The 22,873-nt window shown below is 41.6% G+C and overlaps 1 protein-coding gene across 2 annotated transcripts; it reads right to left on the reverse strand.

The window, feature by feature from the left end:
* Positions 1 to 15,570: 15,570 nt before the first annotated feature.
* ncam3 (neural cell adhesion molecule 3) lies at positions 15,571 to 22,046 on the reverse strand. Of its 2 annotated transcripts, XM_031733132.2 has the most exons (17): positions 21,818 to 22,046; positions 21,396 to 21,467; positions 21,064 to 21,261; positions 20,827 to 20,961; positions 20,424 to 20,570; positions 20,173 to 20,290; positions 19,346 to 19,500; positions 19,107 to 19,240; positions 18,819 to 18,954; positions 18,501 to 18,668; positions 18,236 to 18,352; positions 17,977 to 17,979; positions 17,706 to 17,833; positions 17,445 to 17,613; positions 17,065 to 17,251; positions 16,872 to 16,976; positions 15,571 to 16,777 (listed from the first exon to the last, which is right to left on the reverse strand). In XM_031733132.2, the coding sequence occupies exons 1-17, from the start codon at positions 21,879 to 21,881 to the stop codon at positions 16,735 to 16,737; spliced, it is 2,079 nt and encodes a 692-aa protein (XP_031588992.2). In that variant the 5' UTR covers positions 21,882 to 22,046; the 3' UTR covers positions 15,571 to 16,734. The 2 variants fall into 2 exon arrangements, with proteins under 2 accessions (XP_031588992.2, XP_031588993.2); XM_031733133.2 differs by lacking the exon at positions 17,977 to 17,979.
* Positions 22,047 to 22,873: the final 827 nt, after the last annotated feature.

Consider the following 22,873-nt stretch of genomic DNA (forward strand, 5'->3'; position numbering starts at 1 on the left):
ATTTATTTTTGAGTAGTTTTTTTTCATGTACATCTATGCTGTATGTTAATAAAAGTGCCTGTGTGACATCTGGGACACAGCTTTGACTAAGAACTCTTTTTGTTCTTACTTTATGGCTTTAAAAAAATATCGAGATATGAATTTTGGGTCATATCGCCCAGCTCTAATACAGGTAGTCATGAAATTTATCCACGACGGCCCACTTTAATGCCAAGAATTCCAGTTGATGAACTGGATAGTTACGTTCTGAGTCTTTGAGCTTTCGACTTATGAAAGCTACCGCCTTAGGCCCTCAGGGTGTTCTTGGTTCAAGACAGCACCTAAACCATTCAAGCTGGCGTCCACATGCAAGATGTATGTCTTGGTGGGGTCAGCGAATGCCAATACTGGAGCATTGATCAGACATTCACGGATCTGTTCAAAAGCAGCCTGGCAGGCTGGAGTCCATCGTTCAGCAAACGATGCTTTAAAATAGGTTTGGTTTGGGTCTACACTCTTCTTGGCTTTGGGGTCTTTCCAAGTGGGTGCATAACCCTTGGTGAGTTCTGACAAAGGACGGATAATGGCTGAGTAGTTAGCTATGAACCTCCGATAGCAACTACAAAATCCGAGGAAAGACTTGAGGTTTCAAGTGAGTGGGTACTTTCCAGTGTTTCACCACCTCAACCTTCTCTGGATCGGTGGCTATTCCATTGGTGGATACAATGTGACCCACATACTTAACTTGAGGACGACAGAATTGGCATTTGTCAATGGAGACTTTCAAACCAACCTCCTCTAGTCTGTCCAACACCTTAAAGAGGCGTTTCTCATGCTCTTCAAGCGTTCTGCCAAAGACAATGATGTCATCCAAGTACACCAGGGCTTCCAGAACATGCATGTCCCCAACAGCCTTTTCTATTAAGCGTTGGAACGTTGCAGGTGCTCCCGTGATCCCTTGTGGCATGCGCTCAAATTGATAGAAGCCCAGGGGGCAAATAAATGCCGTCTTTTCCTTGTCCTCCTCAGCCATTTCTATCTGATAGTAGCCACTACGCAGATCTAGGACTGAGAACCATCGGCTGCCTGACAAGGAGTCCAAGGCATCATCAATGCGTGGCATTGTATACTGATCAGGTGTAGTGCGGTTGTTCAGTGTTCTGTAATCAATACAGATTCTTATAGCCCCATTCTTTTTCCGCACAACAACAATTGGGGAGGCATATGGGCTACGGGGACTCTGTTATAATTCCAGCAGCTGCTGTATGTGTCGCCTCACATCATCAATGTCGGCTGGGGCTAGTCTCCTTGACCTCTCCCGGAAAGGTCTAGGGTCATGTAGACGAATGTGGTGTTCAACCCCTTTAGCCCTCGGGGATAGGGGAGTCCCCAAAATCGAAGAGGTTTGGCTCTATTTTCTCAGTGGCAAGGTCAGAGGGTTGGACTGGGGTGACTGTATCCACGGCAAACATTTCAGCAATGACAGATCCCACTGGTATGGAGACTGTCTTTGTGGATTCATTTTGGAGGAGCACATTCAAGCTATTGCTGTCTATGCCAGCATCTGAGAGCACACCTGGCTGTACCAGCACGCCGGCAGGGAGTAACTGGGTAGAGGGTGCATCGATCAAGATAAGGTCTTTGGAGGGGGCACTGTGCCTGTCTACTTTGCAGGTGGCATAGCAATTTGCTCCTGGGGCGATAGAGAGAGGGCGGGGCCCTTTCCATTTTATCTGTCCCAGCACATCATTTTTTAGCAGTTGCTCCTGTGCCCTAATGGGGGCATACACAGACTGAATTCTCATAGAATGAGGTGTGTTCTGGTCACCTTTCATCTGCACCAAGTCCCATAGGCGGCGGAACAGAGATGTATTGGTGCCAACCAACACGGGGGTTTGTTGCTGGTTTTTCAGGTCAGGACAAATCAATGCGAGCACTTCTACTCGCCCGGAGACACCAGTGATCTCCTTGGTAAACTCCATCTCTACAACAACATAGCCTTTGTAGGGATACTCTGTGTCAGCAAGTCCCCAGAGTCCCAAGCGAGAGAGAGGTTTTATGGGGACATCTGCCAAGTGTTGGTTATACCAGCTTTCAAAGATAATAGTCACGTTAGACCCACTATCAAAAAGAGCATCACAGGCCACATCATTGACTTTGTGAATAAATGACGGGCCTACAAGACCCTCAGGCAGGCCTGTGTCAGTTTCTGGGACTTCAACCTTGTTGGGCCAAGCAACGCATGGCTCTTCTCCTGTAGGATTTGGGTCCTCCTTGTTAGGACCAGATACTCCTCGTACAAGTTTTCTTATGACTTTCTGGGGGTTCTCAGGTGCAGTGCACCTTGTAGCTATGTGACCATTTTCTCCACACTTATAGCAGAAATATTCATCACTCTCTCTAGAAGATGATGCTTTAAAAGAAGCAGGCTTGGGGCAAGAAGCTGCTTTGAGTCTACGAGACTGAGTTGAGTGTTCTTGTGGGGGGTCAGTTGTAGACTTCACTGCCATCACACTCATTTTATTTTCTAGTGCTTTCACTTGCTTTCTGAGTGACTGTATTTCACTCTGCGAATCACTTTTCTGTTTTTGCTTCTCTGTTGTATGTTTCCCTTAAGTCACAGTACAATCAGACAGCGGTTGAATTCCTGAGTGGTTTCTTTCCTCTGACTGTGCTCTCAACTCTCGAATCTGAGCTTGCAGTTCACTCTGAGTGACCGCTTCAGACTCTCTCCTTTTCCACCTGAACTGTGCGAACCCTTTGGTGACACTTAGATGGGGCCTGGCTTTGTTTGGCTGCTTGGCGGCCTTCCTCTTCCATCACTTCTCTTAACAAGTTCAGGAATGAGGGAGGACTATCCATCCGCTCCCTTATTTTCAACTGAAGCAACATAAGCTCAGAAATGGATCCTTTAACTAACTGCTCTAACCGAGCTTTGTTAGCAGCGCTAACTGGTAAGCCACCTCCCTGGACTACTTTAACAAGAGACCTCTCTAATCTTCGCAGAAACTCAGGTGCTCACCAGGCTGTTGGTGAAGGGAATGAACGACAGGTAGAGCTCCTCTGCGGACTCTACTCTGCCGAAAATGGTCTCTATGGCCTCTATGTAGTCCTGGGAACTAGCATCAGGTTGAGTCAGACGCACGGCCTGAATGATCTCCAAGGCAGGCCCTTTGAGACTTTCCAGTATGCGTCTACGTTTTTCCTTATCGGAGCACTCACCTTCATCTATGTCTGTGAAGGTTCTCACTCATCCAGGTCATCGTAGTCAAAGGAGTTTGCAAAGAAAAGAGTCTGGACTTCTTTAAGTTGCTTGAAGACGTTTCACCTCTCATCCGAGAAGCTTCTTCAGTTCTAAGGTCAAATGGCCGAGAGTCCCAGATTTAAACCCAGTGGGAGTATCCCCCCCCAAGGAGGGACAAAGGACCCCCTGGTGATCCTCTAATCACATGCGCCAAGGTGTGAAACCGGGTGTGGGACCTAATCAGCCAAGGTTTCAGGTGAGCTCATTGTGAAACCTGGCCCCACCTTGTCATGTGAATTCCTGAGGTCAGATGGCCCAGGATGTGAGTGGGCGTTAAGTCGTCTGGGGAGGGAACTCAAAACTGGATTATAGATGGCAGACAGTTGGTGTCGTAATCTACCAGAAGTGTCGCTTGCTCCAACCAGATATCTAAGGCTTCTTCCCCAGCTGGGGTGGGACTGACCCCGGAAAATGTCCTTAGACGTCTGTATGGATGGCTTTCAGGCTGTTTGTTTGTTCTGACCATTAACTCACCTACTGCATGGATGATGGCTTCAGAATTACCATCCACTTCCCCTTTGTGGGTGCGTAACCCTTGGATATCCTCTAGGGTTTTCCCTTCATTCTGCAGAAAAGTGAGTAACTTTCCCTCAAAGTCATCTGGCTGAGGTTGTAGTACACTGCTTTCCAGCCACTTCCACCACTTATATTGGCATTATCTCGGGGGGGATTGTCATGGGGTTTATCTCCTCATGACACTCACACAACACCATTAACGATTGTAGTTGAGAGTTAAACATTTTTCCCTTAACTACTACTTTTCCCAAAGCTTTGATAGTCCCTGCTGTTTCTTCTATTTCATCTCTCGAAACACCTTCCGGTACCCCATACAATAGTAGGGCATGTTTCAAATCTATTGATTCCCCTTTGCACCAGTTGAACAACTCAAGTTGTGATGGTCTGCTCATTTGGTGTGTCATCATTGCTATCTGGTTTGTTTTTGGTTGTTGTTGCACGTTTGACTACTTTAACTCTTTAACAGTTGTGGGGTCAACCTGTTTTTTTTTTTTTCCTCTTGGTCCAAAAATAAATTTAGCTTACTTTAGTTAACTATCCCAGCGGTGCCTCCATTTATGTAACCCAGGTCCCACGTAGCTAGGGTAAAGCTAGAGTATTTACTACAATGAGACTGGGCCTGGGTTTGTAGTGCTACTAATAATGATACCTGATACCATCTAATTGAATTAATAAGGACCACCAGAACTATATTTTACACAAATTAAATCCCTCACCAGGTATTTATTTAGACAACGAAGAAATAAGTAAAATAAACACTTACTTTTATAAAATGAAATGAATTGAATTCAAATAAACAAACAAAACCACGGTAAATGTGACTACATGGGTTATAAATAAACACTTACTCCATTTAAACCAAATTTTGCAACAGTGGGCCCACACACACACACTTTAACCTGTCCACACTACACCTGTAGCACAGTGCTTGTTGGAGGCCTGATTCGAAGTTCGGGTGCGGTGAGGCCTAAAACTGATAGCCGCTTCACTCAAACTGAGCAATAAACAAAATACGTGCACTTTAGTTCCAGTTAGTACTCACAAGTCCAATGAGTTTGTTAGTGGGGCAATCAGAAACGGGCAGTTAGTTCATCAGTAGTGAAGACAGTCAGGGGCGAGAAAACAGCAGGGTCCATCCAGGCAGAAACCTCTCTCTCTCTCACTCTCCTTTCAGAGCGTCCCTCGGCTTCTAAGCATATTAAAACACTTGAGCTACAATACCAAACGCTATCAGATAACGATTTAGCATTAGCATGCTTTGACTGAAAATCACAGAGCTAAACATACAGCATGGTATCACAGCACACAACGCGGTAAGCTGCGCTAATTAGCAAGCCGCTAGTTAGCATCACATATCACGCCATTTTACAACTATAACGAATAGTTACAGTACAAATGTCAAGGCACACACTCTCATTTACCTCTTGCAGATCACAAATAAGTAATATCAGGACCACGGGTAGTAGACCTCAGAGATACACTTAGATGCAAAATCCACACCACGTTTGCCTTACGACATCTCTCTCTTCGGACTGAGCTTCTGTGTCCGCTCCCACAAATTCACACAAACCTTTACCACTCGTCCCGCCCCCATAACAGAGAAGAGTGATATTGACTGGCTCCTCAGCACAACAACCAATGACAATACGACATTAAGGTTACTGACATTAGATGGATAAACAAATTTAGGTTACACCCCAACATATTGCTTCTGCACAGTAAATGAACTCTAAAGCATGAAACTCTTTTATTGATTGGACTCTTAACTGTAAATGAAATACATTTCTACCCAAGCATATGATTTTTAAACCTTTTATCAACTATTTATATTTTAACCATTTTTTTATAACCGTAAACTTTCTTTTCTTTATACTGCAAGCCCGAATAATTGCAGTCAGGGCTACAATATGAAGAGCAGTGTATCATAACTTATGACATGAATCACAAGTTTGCAACTTCTGCAGACATTTTTAATGACCACTAAATCACTGTGATTCTGCAATAATGAGTTAATAAAAACGGACCTGTGAGCTTTTCATTTTAAACTTTTTATAGACCTGAAAGGTACGTGTGCCTGTCTGCAAAGCACAATGTAGGAAATGTGCCGATTGAGACATTTTCCATAATGGATGTATATTTTTTAATTTCAAACACACACACACACACACACACACACACACACACACACACACACACAAATAGACGTTATTTTACACAGTTCACTGGGCTGCATACTGAACCTGGAGGAGAGAAACAACACTCGACAGCACTCGATCCAATACAAGTGTTGTGTTGCTAGTGATATTTGGTTCAATCTGCCCACTTCTACTAGATCCATCTACGGGGGTTCCTCCTTGCAGTGTATGGTCGAAATGCCTCCTAGCTTCTAACTGTCTGCCCTTTGTTATCAGTGAAAGGAAATCTACAGAGCCCTGCATGTGACATTGAAGAAAACAAATTAAGATGTACTTTTGTGAGATCCATAAAAGTTTGAAGTCCATGCACCTGCAGGTCAGTACTGACACTTTGGCAACAACCACAGCGATGGAGGACACACACCCAATGTGAGAGCGTCATAGACTTTTACTTTGAGCTCGGCCTGAACTATAAAGACGTTAGTGCTTGGCAGCAGACACAGTTTTCATGTAAGTGAGAGACATCTGAAGAGACAAAGGGACACGCTTCGTCATTAAAGCCTACTCTGACCTGCAGTCTTGGTTGAATTCATTTACAACCAACTGCAGTACTCTGGGCAGGCGTGTATGCACATTTCTTACATTCATTTATTGTTTTTAACAGGATGACACTGCACAGGAATACACGCCCCATCAGGCCATCAAAAACATCAACATATCCCCAGTGGTCGGCCCAGTGTGATGTATACATTACCTGAGCTCTAGGTAATGTCCCATTATGGCAAATGCACAAACTCCTTTTGAAAAAGATAACTTGTGATGGCAATATGCTTTTTATTAAAAACTAAGCGAAGTTAAGACATGAGGCTTTTGCCAATATATCGTGAGACACTCCTGATGCTCACAATTCAAGAATTTTTGAATCACCTATTACCGTTCTGCCATGAATTACGTTTGTTTGAGAGTAGGAAATCTGTACTTCTTTCTTCAGATTTCAAATTAAGCACTTTTTTCTCTCGTCATATCTTTTTGATGGATTTCCACAGAGACCTGAAAATTTCCATGACTGTTCATCAAAGCCTGCTGTATCTTATGGTGAAAGAATGATATCGATGCTCCATATAGATTTAGGTTTTGGCTAAAATTTTACAACTTACAAACCGTAGTTTGAGGGCAAGTCAAGGCAGTTCACCTCTACTCAGTTATGGTGCATTACAAGCCATATATCTTTAATAATTCATATTTTAATTATGAACTATCAACACTTGAAGATTCCTCCATCTCTTCTGAACAGAACGGTCGAAGAATGACCGCTCTAGCTCCTATGGTTAGGAAATTATGGCCATTCGAGGGGAATGCATAAAACCAGGAAGATTTGGAAGATTCAAATTGAATATTCAGACTGGTCGACTGACATCGATCCTGTGTGTGTCTCTCTGTGCATTTGTGTTTCCATATGTGCCCATATTTCTAATTGTGTGTATCTGCTGGCTGTTCTTTCGTGCGTTTTTAAAATTTCTCCCAATTTTTCACAGTTGAACAACAAGAAGTTTTGAGTGAACTTCACCTTATTCAGCTTTTTTTCAGCTGCTCATTTTGCTTGTCCAATGTTTCTGCTTAAGTTATTACTTTTCTGCTAAATTGTAGTGTTTCTACTCTGTTTTAGTATTTGTGCCAAATTTAGTTTTTCTGACAGTTATTATGTTTCCCTTAAGTCACAATATTTTTGTTAAGATGTTATTTTAATGCTCCATGTCAGAAATACATTGCAGAAAGCCTGCGTCTCTGTGTAGTTGTTCCTGTACTGACAGGAACAACTACACAGCCTGATGAAGCAGACAGAAGCAGCAGCTCTGATTGGTGGATTCAAATTGAGCAGATCCAGGCTGGCATAGATACACACAGGCCACACTCTTAATAGCCCCTGTTCACTCTATGCTCTGTGTGTGTGTGTGTGTGTGTGTGTGTGTGTGTGTGTGTGTGTGTGTGTGTGTGTGTGTGTGTGTGTGTGTGTGTGTGTGTGTGTGTGATTTACATTGCTGTGCTTGAGAGCCACCATCTACCGGAACCAAATTCCTTGTATTTGTCTGCACATATACTTGGCCAATAAACACGATTCTGATTCTGATTCTGATTCTGAAAAGGACTTGTTCAGTAATTATAGCTGGTACAGGTTCTATTACTTCAAAAATCAAGTTCACATCTCTTAAGATCAGAAAAATCACTGAACAATCTTTTCTCCTTCTAATTCCCGACAGTCAGCCAAAAGCCTAGGATATTCAACACTTTAAACAATTGCTTCTCCGGTGTGGTGTATGCACCCAAATGCATTCAGGCATCTCATTTAGAACAGTGAGCCAGTGGTCATCAACAGAAAATCTCTGGCAGGATAATTATTCTCTCCTCTGTCCTGCCCCAAAGCCTTACAGTTTGCTTTGTGTTGTCTTTCAGGGCCTTCAGTCCCATAATCCATATAACAAACTTCTCTGTCAAGGTTCAGCTTTATTACTCAGTTTCAATCTGAATCATTCACTCAGCCCACCTTTCCTCACATGCTTCGTCCAATTGATGTTGTGTCAATATTCTGAGCATTTCTGGCCAAAATGTTTTTTTCTTTTTGTACAGGCTAACTTCCTTGCCATAGTACAACGTCCTCCATTTCTGCTTCCTAGCATTGTTGGGACGCTGCTGTTTTTGGCTCTAACTGAACAAAAGTGCTTTTCTTTTTCCATTACACGTGGTGTAAATGAAATTGACCCACATAATTATTCTGACATGGTTATACTCGTTTTCCATTTTATGAAAGCAAAAAGTTTACCTGTAGATAGAGAAATAACATAAACATCTGCAGACATTTTTAATTCCATCCTAATTTAACAATTATGAAATTTACCAGAATAGAGTCCTATTTATTTTAACTTAATTTTTATTTTGGTTGTCATTATTTAACACTGTTTTGCCAGCAGCAGAAATCAGGGGTTGTTTGTCAGAAAAACATCTCAGAGAAGGGAAAAAAGTGTATGTTTTAAAGAATTTATTTTTATACAGTGGAGTTTACTGATGGCGACTCTGGAGGTTTTAGTCAAAAGTCAACCCATTTAGATTGTTACAATCTCATTAGTCAAATGTAAATGGAGGAAATTAGTCAAAGAAACACAGAGTTTGCAAACTGGCACGTAACATCATGTAGCATTACCGTAAGTTGTTTGTTGGGGTATTTTTGGGTCTTATCTCGGCCTCTACTATTGACAGAAGTTCTTTCTTTTGTTTGGCAGCCGCCTTGGGGAGATGATGAAAGGAAAACAGGGGACTTAACAAATAAACACATTCGGTAAACCAATTTTCTTCACCACACTCTCACACGTTGTAAACATATCAGATCTACCCAGATAGATAACAATGTCCGCTGCACACACACACACACGCACACACACACACACACACACACACACACACACACACACACACACACACACACACACACACACACACACACACACACACACGCAACAAGAGGCCAGCATCTATGGGACTGATAAACTTCTTATTAACAGTGCAGTCTCAATATGGATTCACATGCACAAGACATATTTACTCAAATGAGTTTTAGGTGAAACAGTGCATTTATGTCGACATTATAGGAGTTACTGATTACTAAAACTGTTCTTTCTGTCTGTCAGTATAGGTCTGAATGTGATTCTTAACCTAAAGCAAAACATCAGTCCTCCACTGACTGATGTCCCCGTGGTCCCAGCTCCTACATTTGTTCCACTTTTAACAGTGATACACAAAACTCTGGACTCGGACCTCTCTCTCCCACAGTCAACACAATACCCGTCATAATCACAAACAGAGAGCAACACAATTATCATAAATCCAGTAACTTCAAAAACATTAATAACCTCCGGCCTCTTCAAAAATCTCAGACTTCATTGAACTCTACTCAAAAAAAGCAATTCAAGAAATTCATACTTCGCCAAAATAATCAGTAATAACAAAAATAATCCCAAGGTCCTCTTCTCCACCATAGATCACTTATTTAACCCTGATTTTAACAGCTCCCAAAGAACCCCACAGACTCACTCTGTGAGCAGTTTGCAGACCACTTCAGGGAAAAATCAACACCATCAGATGTGATATTTTATCTTCTCGTGATATGATTTTAAACACATCTGAGGGCTCGACTGTACCTGAGGAGACACTGGACAGCTTTGCCCTGGTTAATGCTGAGAACCTTAAGAAAGTTTTCTCCACAGTGAGACCCACCACATGTCTTTTAGATCCAATCCCCTCTCCACTTTTTAAAACACTTTATGGATTTTTTGAAGCTGAGCTTTTATACATGATGAATTGCTCTCTTCAGTTGGGTGTCTTCCCTGCTGCCTTTAAAACGGCGGTGGTGAGGCCCCTTCTGAAGAAGAGCAATTTGGATTGCAATAATTTTAATAACTACAGACCTGTATCCAACTTACCATTTTTAAGTAAAATTTTAGAAAAACTTGTTTTTATTCAGATTAATGATTTTTTGATTGATAAACAGATCCTAGAGATATTTCAGTCTGGATTTCGGGTGAACCACAGCACAGAGACTGCTCTCCTAAAGGTTTTAAATGATATTAGATGTAACTGGGACGCCCAAAAGCTCTCAGTCCTGGTGCTACTGGATCTAAGCGCAGCCTTTGATACAGTAGACCACGCTATTCTTTTAAACAGACTGAAACACATGGTGGGCCTCTCTGGTGCTGTACACAACTGGTTCACTTCCTATCTCTCAGACAGAACTTTTATGGTGAGTATGGATACATGCTCCTCTAAGATCCATAAAATGACATGTGGTGTGCCTCAAGGGTCGGTTTTAGGCCCTGTACTTTTTAATTTGTATATGCTCCCTCTTGGCGGCGTCATCAGGAGGCATGGAGTGAACTTCCACAGTTACGCTGATGATACTCAGCTGTATATCTCCGTGTCTCCTGATGACACCAGACCAATGGATGCCCTTTTTAACTGTATTTTAGATATAAAATCTTGGATGGCAGAAAACTTTTTACAGCTTAACCAGGACAAAACTGAAGTTTTAATCATCGGTCCTGAGGCTCAGAGAGAGAAACTCTTGTCTAAATTACAGGCATTTTCACTATGCCCTTCACTACAAGTGAAAAACCTGGGTGTTATTCTTGACTCTGAGCTTGGTTTTATCCCACATATTAAACATGTAACCAAAATTGGATTTTATCATCTAAAAAATATAGCCAGAGTCCGCCCTATTCTCTCTCGGGCCAACACGGAGATGCTGATGCATGCTTTTATTACCAGTCGCATTGATTATTGTAATGCCCTGCTCTCTGGTCTCCCCAAAAGAATATTTCACCTTTGCAACTTTTGCAAAACTCTGCAGCTCGTGTGCTGGACGAAGACCAGAGGGCGGGCCCACATTACACCGGTTTTACAATCGCTGCATTGGCTCCCCGTGTGTTTCAGGATTGATTTTAAAGTTCTTTTATTGGTTTTAAATGTCTTAATGGTCTTGGGCCTTCTTATCTTTCAGATCTGCTTTTATCATACGAACCCTCATGGGACCCTGAGGTCCTCTGGTACTGGCCTTTTGATTGTCCCTAAAGTCAGGACACATACTCACGGAGAGGCAGCTTTTCAGTGGTATGGTCCTCGACTGTGGAACAGCCTGCCGGAGGAGCTCAGGGCCGCAGAGAACGTACATGTTTTTAAAAACAGGCTCAAGACCCACCTTTTAATTTAGCTTTTACCTAACGTTTATTTATTTAATGCTTATTTATTCTATCCTGCTATTCTATTTATATTATTCATTTAGTTTTACCTAATACCGATTGATTGTATTCTTATTCATTTTTTATCTTCTTACTCTGTTTATACTTATATTTATATTATATCCCACTCTTATTTATTTTATCTTTTTATCCTGTTTATATTCTTATTAGGTCATATCTCCAGTGTTTCCTCGGAGGGGCTCTCTGCACCGGGCTGTGATCGACCGTGGCTGCTGGGGCCCTGTGGGTCCTCTGAGCCTGGCTGGGGGCTTGTTTGCCTCCCTTCTGCTGTGTGCCCAGCCTGGAGGCTGCGGTCTGTGATCGGCTCCCGGTGCAGACAGCTCCCTGTGATAGTGTTTCCTCACTTGGCTAATGCGCACCCAGCCCAATTTTACTCTTTAGGTGTGTGTGTGTGGGGATGTGTATCATGACCGCTTCTGTTAATGACAGTGCGGGGAATGAGTGGGAGGGTGGGGTGGGCTGCTTTTAACCATGTAAAGCACTTTGTGCTACAGTTTGTATGAAAAGTGCTTTATAAATAAAGATTGATTGATAAAGATTGATTGATTGATTATCCTTAATCTGAATGTTAGAGAATAACAGAGAGTTGTTTACTTACACTGACAGCTCTACACATAAAGGATAAAATATATGTTAATTGTTCCTGAAAATAAGAAATCATTGTGGTCAATCAGCCAAAACACAATCTATAAAAAAGTTACATAAATAAGGTAGCTTGAAAAAAACCCCACACACCTTGAAAAAAAAATGCTCAAAAGAAAATAGTTAAATTATATAGATGTAAATGAGATAAATAAAACAAAGAAGCTAAAAAAAACCCCATAGAAATCTAATCATAAAACATTAAAATGGCAACTTTAATGTTCAGTGTAAATTACTGAAGAATAAAGGCAATGTATTCAGTCTTCCACTTCAGCCTGTTGTTAATGTGGATGCTCAGGTATCTATACTCCACCATATCAACATCCTGGCCCGAGATAGACAGGTCAAGGTCAAGTGGCTTTATTGTCATTCCAACCATGTGCAGTGGTACAGTACACAGTGAAATGAGACACTTCCTCCAAGACCATGGTGCTACATATGACATATAACACACAATCAACGCAGGACTACGTAAAGTGCAATGTGCAAAAATTGCAAAAAAACAAAACGAAGACAGTGCGAAACCAGACAGAACAGAACGATACAGACACAAGACGGTGCACACACAACAATGCAATAGAAATGTGCAGAAGACTGAGCATTGTGCACAAAGTAACTTGGTGTATGAAGGTGTGCTTTCTGTGTGCGTATGAAATTGTGCAGATAAGTGCTTGGTAGTGACGTGTATGAAGGTATGGGTGTGTGTGTGTGTGTCAGTCCAGTCACTGAATGTTCAGGAGTCTGACAGCCTGGGGGAAGAAACTGTTTCACAGTCTGACAGTGAGGGCCCGAATGCTCTGGTACCTCTTGCCAGAAGGCAGCAGGGTGAAGAGTGTGTGTGAGGGGTGTATGGGGTTCTCCAAAATGCCTGTGGCTTTACGGATGTAGCTGGTGTGATAAGTGTCTGTGATGGAGGGAAGAGAGGCTCTAGTGATGTTCTCATCTGTTCTCACTATCCGTTGTAGGGTATTGGAATCCAATACAGTGCAGTTATCATCATACCAGACAGTGATGCAGCTGCTCGGGACGCTCTCGATACTCCCTCTGTAAAAGTATGAGTTCTCGGGTCTTTTTCACTTTCTGAAGCAGAAGCTTTCACCGAGCTAGTGCAGAGCTGCACTGACAGTTTGAGGTGTACGAGGTGAACAGGAGTAGAGACAGCATAGCCACTCACCACCATATAAAACAAAGCACTGTGGCCTGTCTGTCAGGTGGTGTGTAATCTTAGACATGATGGGCCATTCTCACATTGTACAGAAAAAACTGCCATCAGTTATAACTGTGGTCAATCTCATTTTATATTACATGAAAGAAGAAATTCAGATTAGCTGCCACGTCATACTCATGCTGATCAAATTCACTATTACACAGCACTGCATCTGCTGACAGACTTTTTTCTTTGTTTTCTAGTCCTGATGTTTTCTTCAGAAGTCAACAGATGTTTACATGACTGGACTCTATCACTTCCTAAACATTCAAACATGAAGAAAGCAACTGAGACTACAGTTTAACTCTGTTTATACACAGCTGCATTTTGAGAAAGATAAAAAGTTGGTATCAATTATTTCCTTAAAAAAGTTAATTGCTTGGATATCAAAATACCAACATTAGCTCAGCATACCACTTGGACTTTTTTTTTTTCCAGCATACCACTTGGAGTTGTTGTTCGGGTCAACAACTCTCTTTCCGGTCTCCGTTCCACCTCCACTGGCTCCCCCCAGGGCTGTGTGCTCTCCCCCCTGCTCTTCATCCTCTACACTGATGACTGCAGATCCACACAGCCCAACTGTCACCTGGTTAAATATGCTGACAACACAGTTCTCCTGTCACTGCTGTCAGGCCCCTCACAGCACCACGGGCCCACTCTTCAGGAGTTTGTAAAGTGGTGTGACAGCTCCAAACTTGAATTGAATGTGAGCAAAACCAAAGAAATGGTGGTGACCTTCTCCAGTAGGCAGAGGGATCTGGCTGCTTCAGTCACCACCACCATCCACGGGAAGCCTGTGGAGGTAGTTGAGGAGTACAAATACCTGGGAACCATCTTTGACAACCTCCTGAAATTTTCTGCCAACACAGAGGAGATTCTCAGGAGGTGCCACCAACGGCTATACCTCCTTAGGAAACTCAACTCCTTTGGAGTCAGCACGCTCATCATGATGACTTTTTACTATGCCTTCTTGAAAAGCATCATGACCTTCTCCATCACCTGCTGGTTCCACTCCCTCAGCCTTCAGAACAAGAACAGACTGCAGCACACTGCATCAGTGTGCTCTAAAATCATTGGCCAACCTGTCAGAACTCTGGCACAGGTTTTCAGCCAACAGGCCCTTAGACAGGCAGCCAAAATCATCAACTACCCCTCTTACATTCTTCACCCCACATTTCAATAGCTCCCCTCTGGGCGACGCCTCCGCTGCATTTCCTGCAGGCCTGAGAGGAGGAGAGCCACCTTTGTCCCCAAAGCCACTCTGCTTTTTAACTCCAGCCGACCATTTCCCACACCCATAAACATAAACTACACTCTTCTTATACTACCGATACATTATTCACTTTTAGTCACTTACAGTTATTTATTCACCTTTCAGTCACTTTAATTTTAAAACTGTGTAATTTTAAAACTGTATATACTGTATATTCTCTGTATTTATTATTTCACTCCTATTGCCTGTTCTTATTGTCCTTGTCTTCAACGTTATGCTGCTCGGTTTGTTAATTGCCCCTTGGGGATAAATAAAGTCCTCTGATTCTGATTCTGATACCACGACTGAACAATAAGGTTTCTAATGCTGTAGTCATGTGAGTTATAGTACATCTGAATAGTACATTTTGCTTATTTGAAGGATTTAAGTCAGAACTCCATTCAGCACAACCGGAGTCAATACTTGGTTGATCTGGAATTAAAAACTGCTAAATAAATGTTGTGTTCAGTGACTGTAGAAGCTTTTGGCTTCATTGTTGTAAAGTGGGAGGAAGTGGAGCCATGCCATCTTTCTTTTTATACATTTACATTAAATTTGAACATGGTGCTCAGTGAGCTGTGAAAACTCAGTCTAACTAACAAACTAACCCTAACCCATGCATTTTTTTTAATGGAACATAATCTATACTTTCTTAAACTCTCTAAATATAGTAGTTGGGTGTCATATGTAATTGTAATAGGCTTAGTCAATAAAGAAAAAACAGGTTTTCTCTGTGTTCATAGTTTTACTGTATGAGATAATTACACCAGGAAAAAGGGAAAAACATTCATTTGGTGAGTAAAAGAGACATACAGCTGCTTTCCAAGTCAAAGTTTTTTATAAAACACAAAGAGAAAGAAGTAACATGTATTTACAAGAATGTACAGTGAAAAATATAATATAAAAATAATTCGAAGATACTTCAAATAAATTGTCATTTGAACAGCTTGCTTCCTGTAATCATTAATTTGGTCATAAATACAAAAATGAGTTACATTAATCAGTTTTGTGTCTAGCAACCATATCATGCATGTTGGCTATTATTACAGGTACTTTAAAGAGGGATCTCATTTTAAGGTCCCCTAAGTGGTCAGTGATACTAGCAGAGCTTCAAAACTTTTCCTAAAAAGTGCTTAAGAACAAAACTGGCTAAAAAGTCCAATTATGTTTTTCATTTTTACAACATTTCTCATTTAGTCACGGTATGGCTTTTAAACCCCCCAATAAATATCAACACAAATTAGCATACATTAAATTAAGGTTGATTATGTGTAGCTTTAGTATATATTGCCCTTTAAATGGTCCACATGGTAAAGTTGTCATATTCGGTTATATTAATAAGATATTTTGTCATAGACATAAGTTAGTAGAGCTGCCACAGTGCAGTAATAATAAACAGTTAGTAACAAAAACCAAAATGAACTAGGTCCTCACGCCTGTGTAACATTCAAATGTGGAAGGCAAACCTTTGCTGTGTCTTTATGATTTTTTTTTTCATAAATCAAGTGTAAAATTAGAAAGTAACAACAATGGTTTTAGCCTGTAAACCACAGACATGAGGATTACCCTGTAAAAGACCATTTATCATGAACTAATGTAAATTGGAGCAGACATAGTAACAAAAAAATAATTCTGCTAATCTCCTGTCTGCAGTCACGTATCAACCTTCAGGTCAGCTAGAAGCTTGAGGAGAGGACGGTGCTGTCACGAGAGGCTGCACTAAGAATCGCTGTCCTCTGACTGAAACCGTTCAGAGGTTTGGGTCAGGCCAAAATCAGCCAGTCCCCTACGGAGTGTTAAAATGTTTGCCCTTTCCCATGGCACCTATCATTACTTCACTTCTTCTTTTGTTGTCTGTAAAGTACATGAAATCTTCCTGTCTTTGTTTCCTTGTCTCATGCATTGATGCTGGGCAGGTCTCTGTCAGGTTGGGTTTTCCTGCGAGACAAAAATAATTAGTCGGTGAGATTCTCAACGCATGTTTATGACATATCTGTGTAGATTTACAGTGTGTGGGAGAAAATGAACGTACTCATTCTTGGTGAGTGGGGCCTTGTCACATTTCCCTTCCTTGAGTGGGACCCCCACCTGTTGCATACTGCTTTTCAGAGTGGACATGCCCTTCAGCTTTACTTCTCTGCAGACAAAACACATAAATATTTGAGTTATGATCATGGAAATATATGATAAAGCTTCATCTCCTCCAGGTTATTCCAAACACTTACCCCTTTTCACCTCCTTCTTCCAGCTTTTTGATTCCTGGAACTTTCTGCCCAAAGATCTTCACAGCAATGCACATGAGCAGGCCGCAGTGGTTTCTGTAGCAGCAGGTGGCATCGACAGCAATGAATACCACCAGGAAGATGATCATGACGATGCCAACCACAGCGCCTTTGGTCATGCCGCCCTTGGCTGGTGGGAGAGAGGAAAAAGTCTCAATGTGCAAACAGAAAACATTAAACATCTTTATTCTGACAAGAAAATTCTATTATTCCAGGTAGATCTGCTGTGATTTTGTATGAGTGTCAGTTTTTCCATGTATAAACTACACTCTGAGAATAACTTCTAGCTCGGTATATGCTGCAGAGCTCAAGAGGCCACATACCAGACTGTTCTGCGATGGTGAAGTTGAATGTGGCAGGTATGGAGGAACCGTTGGCATTGACTGCTGAGACTTCCAGCTGATAGTTTGAGCCAAAAGCCAAGTCTTTGAGGGAAACAGAGTCAGCATCAGGTGGCATCTGCATTTCCTTCCACTCAGCCTCTTCTTTATCCTGGTTAAAGACAGCAGAGCAACCAAAGGACTTAATCAAGGGAAATGGGCTGATGGAGACAAACACAAAGACAGGCTCATGCTGTCTCTTACCTGTCTGTATCGAACATTAAACTGCAACACAGGGCTGCCACCATCTACCGTGTGTTTAAGAGGCACAGAGAAGGTGTTGCCCTCTATTTTCATCTCATCAGAGGACAGAACTGGACTGTCAGGTTCACCTGTGGGAACGATGAAAGAAAAACATGAAGAATTCATAACAAAATTTAAAACCTGATCATTGCATTTGACTGATTTAGCTAAACTATGTGAAGAATGAGTTAGCATGTCAGTTTAGTTTAGCAAAAAACTGTGAGAACTTTACCTTCTGAGGATCGATGAGGGTGGATTACATCATGTGATGAACAGTGTGAGTGAATATCAGGAGACGGAAGAAGATGACATGGAAAAGAAAAAGTAATGATGGCAGATGAGGATGTAGTACCACAAAAACATCAGCAAGCATCCTGCACAGTGTGAACCAGTAATTCATTCACACCTATTTAAATTTATGGAATGAATTAGAGATATAATGTATAATGTAATGTTTTAACTAATATGTTGGTAATGTGTGAAGAACTTACGTATTCCCTGTGTGTGGACCTTGTGTGTCTCAGAGAACTTTCCACGTCCCACTGCATTCAGTGCAGAGAGACGTACTGTGTACGAAGTGTACGGCTTGAGGTTGATAACAAGAGGATCTACAAAAACACACAAACAGCATCAGATACTGCACATATTCAAGTCTTACTACTCATTCACTCATTCATAAAACTTTTACTTGTGAGCAGGTGAAAGTGTAAATGATGACTGGTGCATATACACAGCTGGAAAGAGGAGGTGTTTTACCTGTAGCCGGGACGGTGATCTCCTCCCACTGCTCTGTGGGTTTTTCTTTCCACTGCAGGACAAAACTTGTGACGGGTGTTCCTCCACTCACAGGTGTGGTTTTCAGTGAGAAGTGGACTGAAGCTGGACCCGCAGAGACTGACAGGTAGAGAGGTGGACCGGGCTGAGCTGAAGTGAGGGTGTGAAATTAAAAAAATGAAAAAGGGAACAGCAAAACACAAATTGATATAAAAGGAACAGTAACATGCACTGGTATTATAAATAAAGTATAAAGGCACTTTCTCCATTTAACCATATATGACAAAGACAAACTCTTACTGTATATGGCGACATCTCTTGATGCATTTCCAGAAGAACTGATGGCCATGCAGGAATACAATCCACCATCAGAGGGCACCACCTCATCGATCATCAACACATCATCCACCACTCGGACACGGCCTGAAGTTGAACTCTGACAGAGAGAAAAAGACAGAAGGTAAATATAAAACTTTAAAAAACATTACATACATTTAACCATATAACGTTATGGGCTCTATCAAATTTTTCAATTCAGGATTAGTGCTTACTGTTTGAATATAATTATTTATGTTTATACAGTCTTACCAGTGTTTGTCCATTTTGCTTGTTGAGCCAGTGTAATTCAGGGTGGGGATGGCCGGTCACATTACAGGACACAGATACAGCCTCACCCACCAACACACGCTGTTGCTCTGCCGAGACAAACACCTCCGGGGCCTCTGAAATGAAACACATCAATGATCGTGACACAAACTGCTGAAACAAGATTTAAAAAGAGTTTTTCTTGCACAGCTGTTTTCAAAGTGAAACACAATCAAACCAACCAAAGACATGAAGCGTGATGGTAGCACTGTTCTCAGCAATCTTGTTGGTGGCCGTGCAGACGTACTCCCCAAAGTCCTCCCTCACAACAGACTGTATAGTCAGCTGGCTGCTGTCTGAGTTGAAGTGATGACGGGAGGGGTTAAACTCCACAGGCCTGGGAAAAATGAAATAAATAGAAAATTGCTTATTTTTTTCATGTTAATATGCTATGCAATATGAGATAGTGAGACTGTTTAGATATCAGGAATGGAGAAAACGTGGCCAGGAGAGGGAGGCAGAGATAAAGCTGGAAATCAAAACTGAGCGAGTCCAAGGAACATTAGAAAAGCTGATAGGAATTCTCCTTTTCCTCTCTCTCTCTCTCTCTCTCTCTCTCTCTCTCTCACACACACACACACACACACACACACACACACACACACACACACACACACACACACAGCCCCTTAGACATGTGCACTCTGCTCCACCCACTGATGCACAGTGTAGATGTCACGCTACATTAGTGACAGAGAGCGTCAGGGGGACTAGTCCAAACATCAACACAATGTGACCCTCTTTGCTGATTGTATATTTTCCCTCAGCCATGGTGGTAATTAAAACCAATAAAAACAACAACAACATTATTTACATTTTGTGACAAGCATGCATATATGCTAATTAAATAAAAAGGAAAGAATGAACTGTGTGAAAAATCAGACAAGTTTATCTTTAGAGGTTTTATTGTGCCGTTAGAGAGAGGAATGTAACGTGCTCAGATCGTGTTCAGCTTTTGTGCCCATACTATATTTGATTTTTATTATTAGGTCATAAAATGTGGTCTTACATGGTCCAGGTGATGTTGGGTTGTGGCAGACCATCCACCAAACACAACAAAGAGACGTTAGTTTCAGGTCCAGCCAACACTTTCTTCACCTCTTCTCTCAGTCGCACAGTCGGAGGAGCTGCAGGAGAGGGTTGAGTTTCAGTACATTTTCAGGGTTTTTTGTTTGTTAATCTCATTCATGTCACTCTAAAGAGGAAAGTGATGATAATAATTCAGCCTCATGAATGTGTTGGTGCAAAACAGTCACTTACCATTGACAACAACAGAAACAGAGAGTTCCACAAAGATTAATGGCCTCCCTCTGATCTGAGCTCTGCACACATATGTCCCAGCATCCTCTCTCTTCACCTTTTCAATACGGAGCGCGTTATCAGACTGCTTACGCATATGCCCTCCCACTGAAGCAAGCGAAGAAAGGCAGAAAAAAAAAATTAACTAAAAACTACTTTGATGCAGAAATAGTGATTAGAGCAGCTTTGGGTATGATAGTCATACACTAACTTTTGCTTATTACAACTCTAAAGTTTACAAGAGAGCTTGCTCGGGAAACTGAATGTTCACAAAAGGTTCACAAAACGCTCTTTTTAAATCACAAAGCAAGCCTTCATATTGCAGGGTACCATCAGGTCCCATGTTCCCATATTTTGCTCTTACCATTAGAGATTTCTTGCTGGTTTCTAAACCACTGAACATCCACCTGTGGCTGTCCAGTCACCAGGCAGGGCACCAGCCCATCTGTACCCTCCAGAAACTCATGGTAGGTCTTAGTGCTTCCAAATGATGGCCCATCTGACAGAAGAGGAAAAGATCAAGGATAAAGCAACAAGTCCGAGCATACACATTACTGATTTTAAAGTTTAAATGGAAAAAGTGCCGCCAGCTGTTACGTACCATAAACAAACAGCTGTATCTGAATATCATCTTTATGTCCGCTGTCAAACTCGCAGTGACAGGTGTACTTGCCGGCATCCTGCATTGTAGCCTTGTTAATTACCAATTTGGAGGAGGCCTCGTCCAACCTATTCACAAGCTCTTCATCATCTATGTCCTGCCCATCCTTTTGCCATGTTATTTCTCCCTCTGCTCCAGCTGAGAGGAGAGACAAGAAGAAGGTCAAAAACAAAAAGAGAGGAAAAAAAATATAATTTGTAGCCTTATAGCTGGATTGCAAAATATGTTCATGCTGAATCGTTTCAATTAGATAAGAAATATAAACGACTCACCTTTACAGAGCAGTAAGATCTCATCTCCAACTTTAAAATCTAGTTTAGTGGAAATGATGCTCATTTTAGCATCTGGAGGAGAAGACAGGAGAGGAGATTGGTTTTAGTTTGGGATGTTTTTCCTCTCTTTGGAAGAAGAAGAACACAGAGCAACATCTCATCCAAAACAAACATGTTCCAGTAACGATGTTGTTCCTAAATCACCTATCAGGACTTTTTGGTTCATTGTTAAACATTTAACAGACAGCAGTTGAATGACATGCACAACACTCTCTATGGATGTGTCTCTCAATAAAGAGTATTTTTCTTGAGTAATTTCCTCCTTACAATTCACAGTTTTCATAGACCACAGTCTCAGTTTTCCCACTCTGACAACTCTGTATTTCCACTTCAAAATCATTAAAAACATCAGCAGATCTTACCTGTGCTGTCCATCAGCTGCAGGAGCAGCAAGGCCAATGTCAGGATGCGAGTTGGTTGGTTCATCTTGCTCACGGGTCTGCAGGTTACCGATCTTTCAAATGACAACTGTGCTGTCAGCAAATCAAATAAAATTCAGAAAAATCAGCTAGTCAAAAATAAATCTGTCTGAGTATGAAACTGACAGGCAAACACCTGTATCCTATCCACCGAGCACCACTCTGAGAGAAACAGGGTCTATGTCAGTGGTTATATAGGGGCACACAGGCAAAAGAGATGAGAGGAAATGAGGAGGAGGAGGCGGGGAACAGGGGGAGCAAGACTTCTGGTCTCTCATCCCTCCTAAAACTCCAGCAGAGTCACTTTGGGTCATTCAGGAAGAAAACTGGGATGTGGTGAGTGAATGACGTCATTGCTCCTCTCATCTTTTCCTTAATCTCTCTCTTTTTGTTTTGCTCAAAATGGTCCCCGACGTTCTATTATCTTTATCTCTTTTGTTCATTTTTTTCACCGCATACTGCTTTGCTCACCTCCAGTTTCTCGGCCAGTTCAATTCAATTCGGCGCACTTTATCAGCGCATAGGTCATTTGTGCACTTTTGCCAGTGAATGATACAGCTCACAAACGTGAAAATGTGTGACACAGAAAAGCTCAATTTAATAAGTAATGCATGAATGTGCATCAAGAATGGGAAAAAGGGCAATTATAGTAGATTTGCTTGTTTATATATTTGTAAGTTCATTTCATGTGACTGCCTATGTTTGCCAGTATTGTTGGGTTATCCTGTATTAATTCAAATTTATCTTCTTTTCTGTCTTTTCATTTGCACCTTTTTTCTTTTAACACTGCAAAACAACAACATTTTTCTTCAGAATAAACAATGTGCACAAATTAGGTACGGCATTTACATTACATATATTGCTAAATATACCTTTACATCACATCAGTGTGTGTATGTGCATGCACTGTCCTTCAGTTTGCTGCATGTAAGGACACAATCCTTATCTCATTTTATATGAATATTTTCATTATTCTCATTACTGAGGAGGCATTAGGTT

The sequence above is a fragment of the Oreochromis aureus genome, linkage group 11 (assembly GCF_013358895.1).
Source record: "Oreochromis aureus strain Israel breed Guangdong linkage group 11, ZZ_aureus, whole genome shotgun sequence".
Lineage (NCBI taxonomy): Eukaryota > Metazoa > Chordata > Actinopteri > Cichliformes > Cichlidae > Oreochromis > Oreochromis aureus.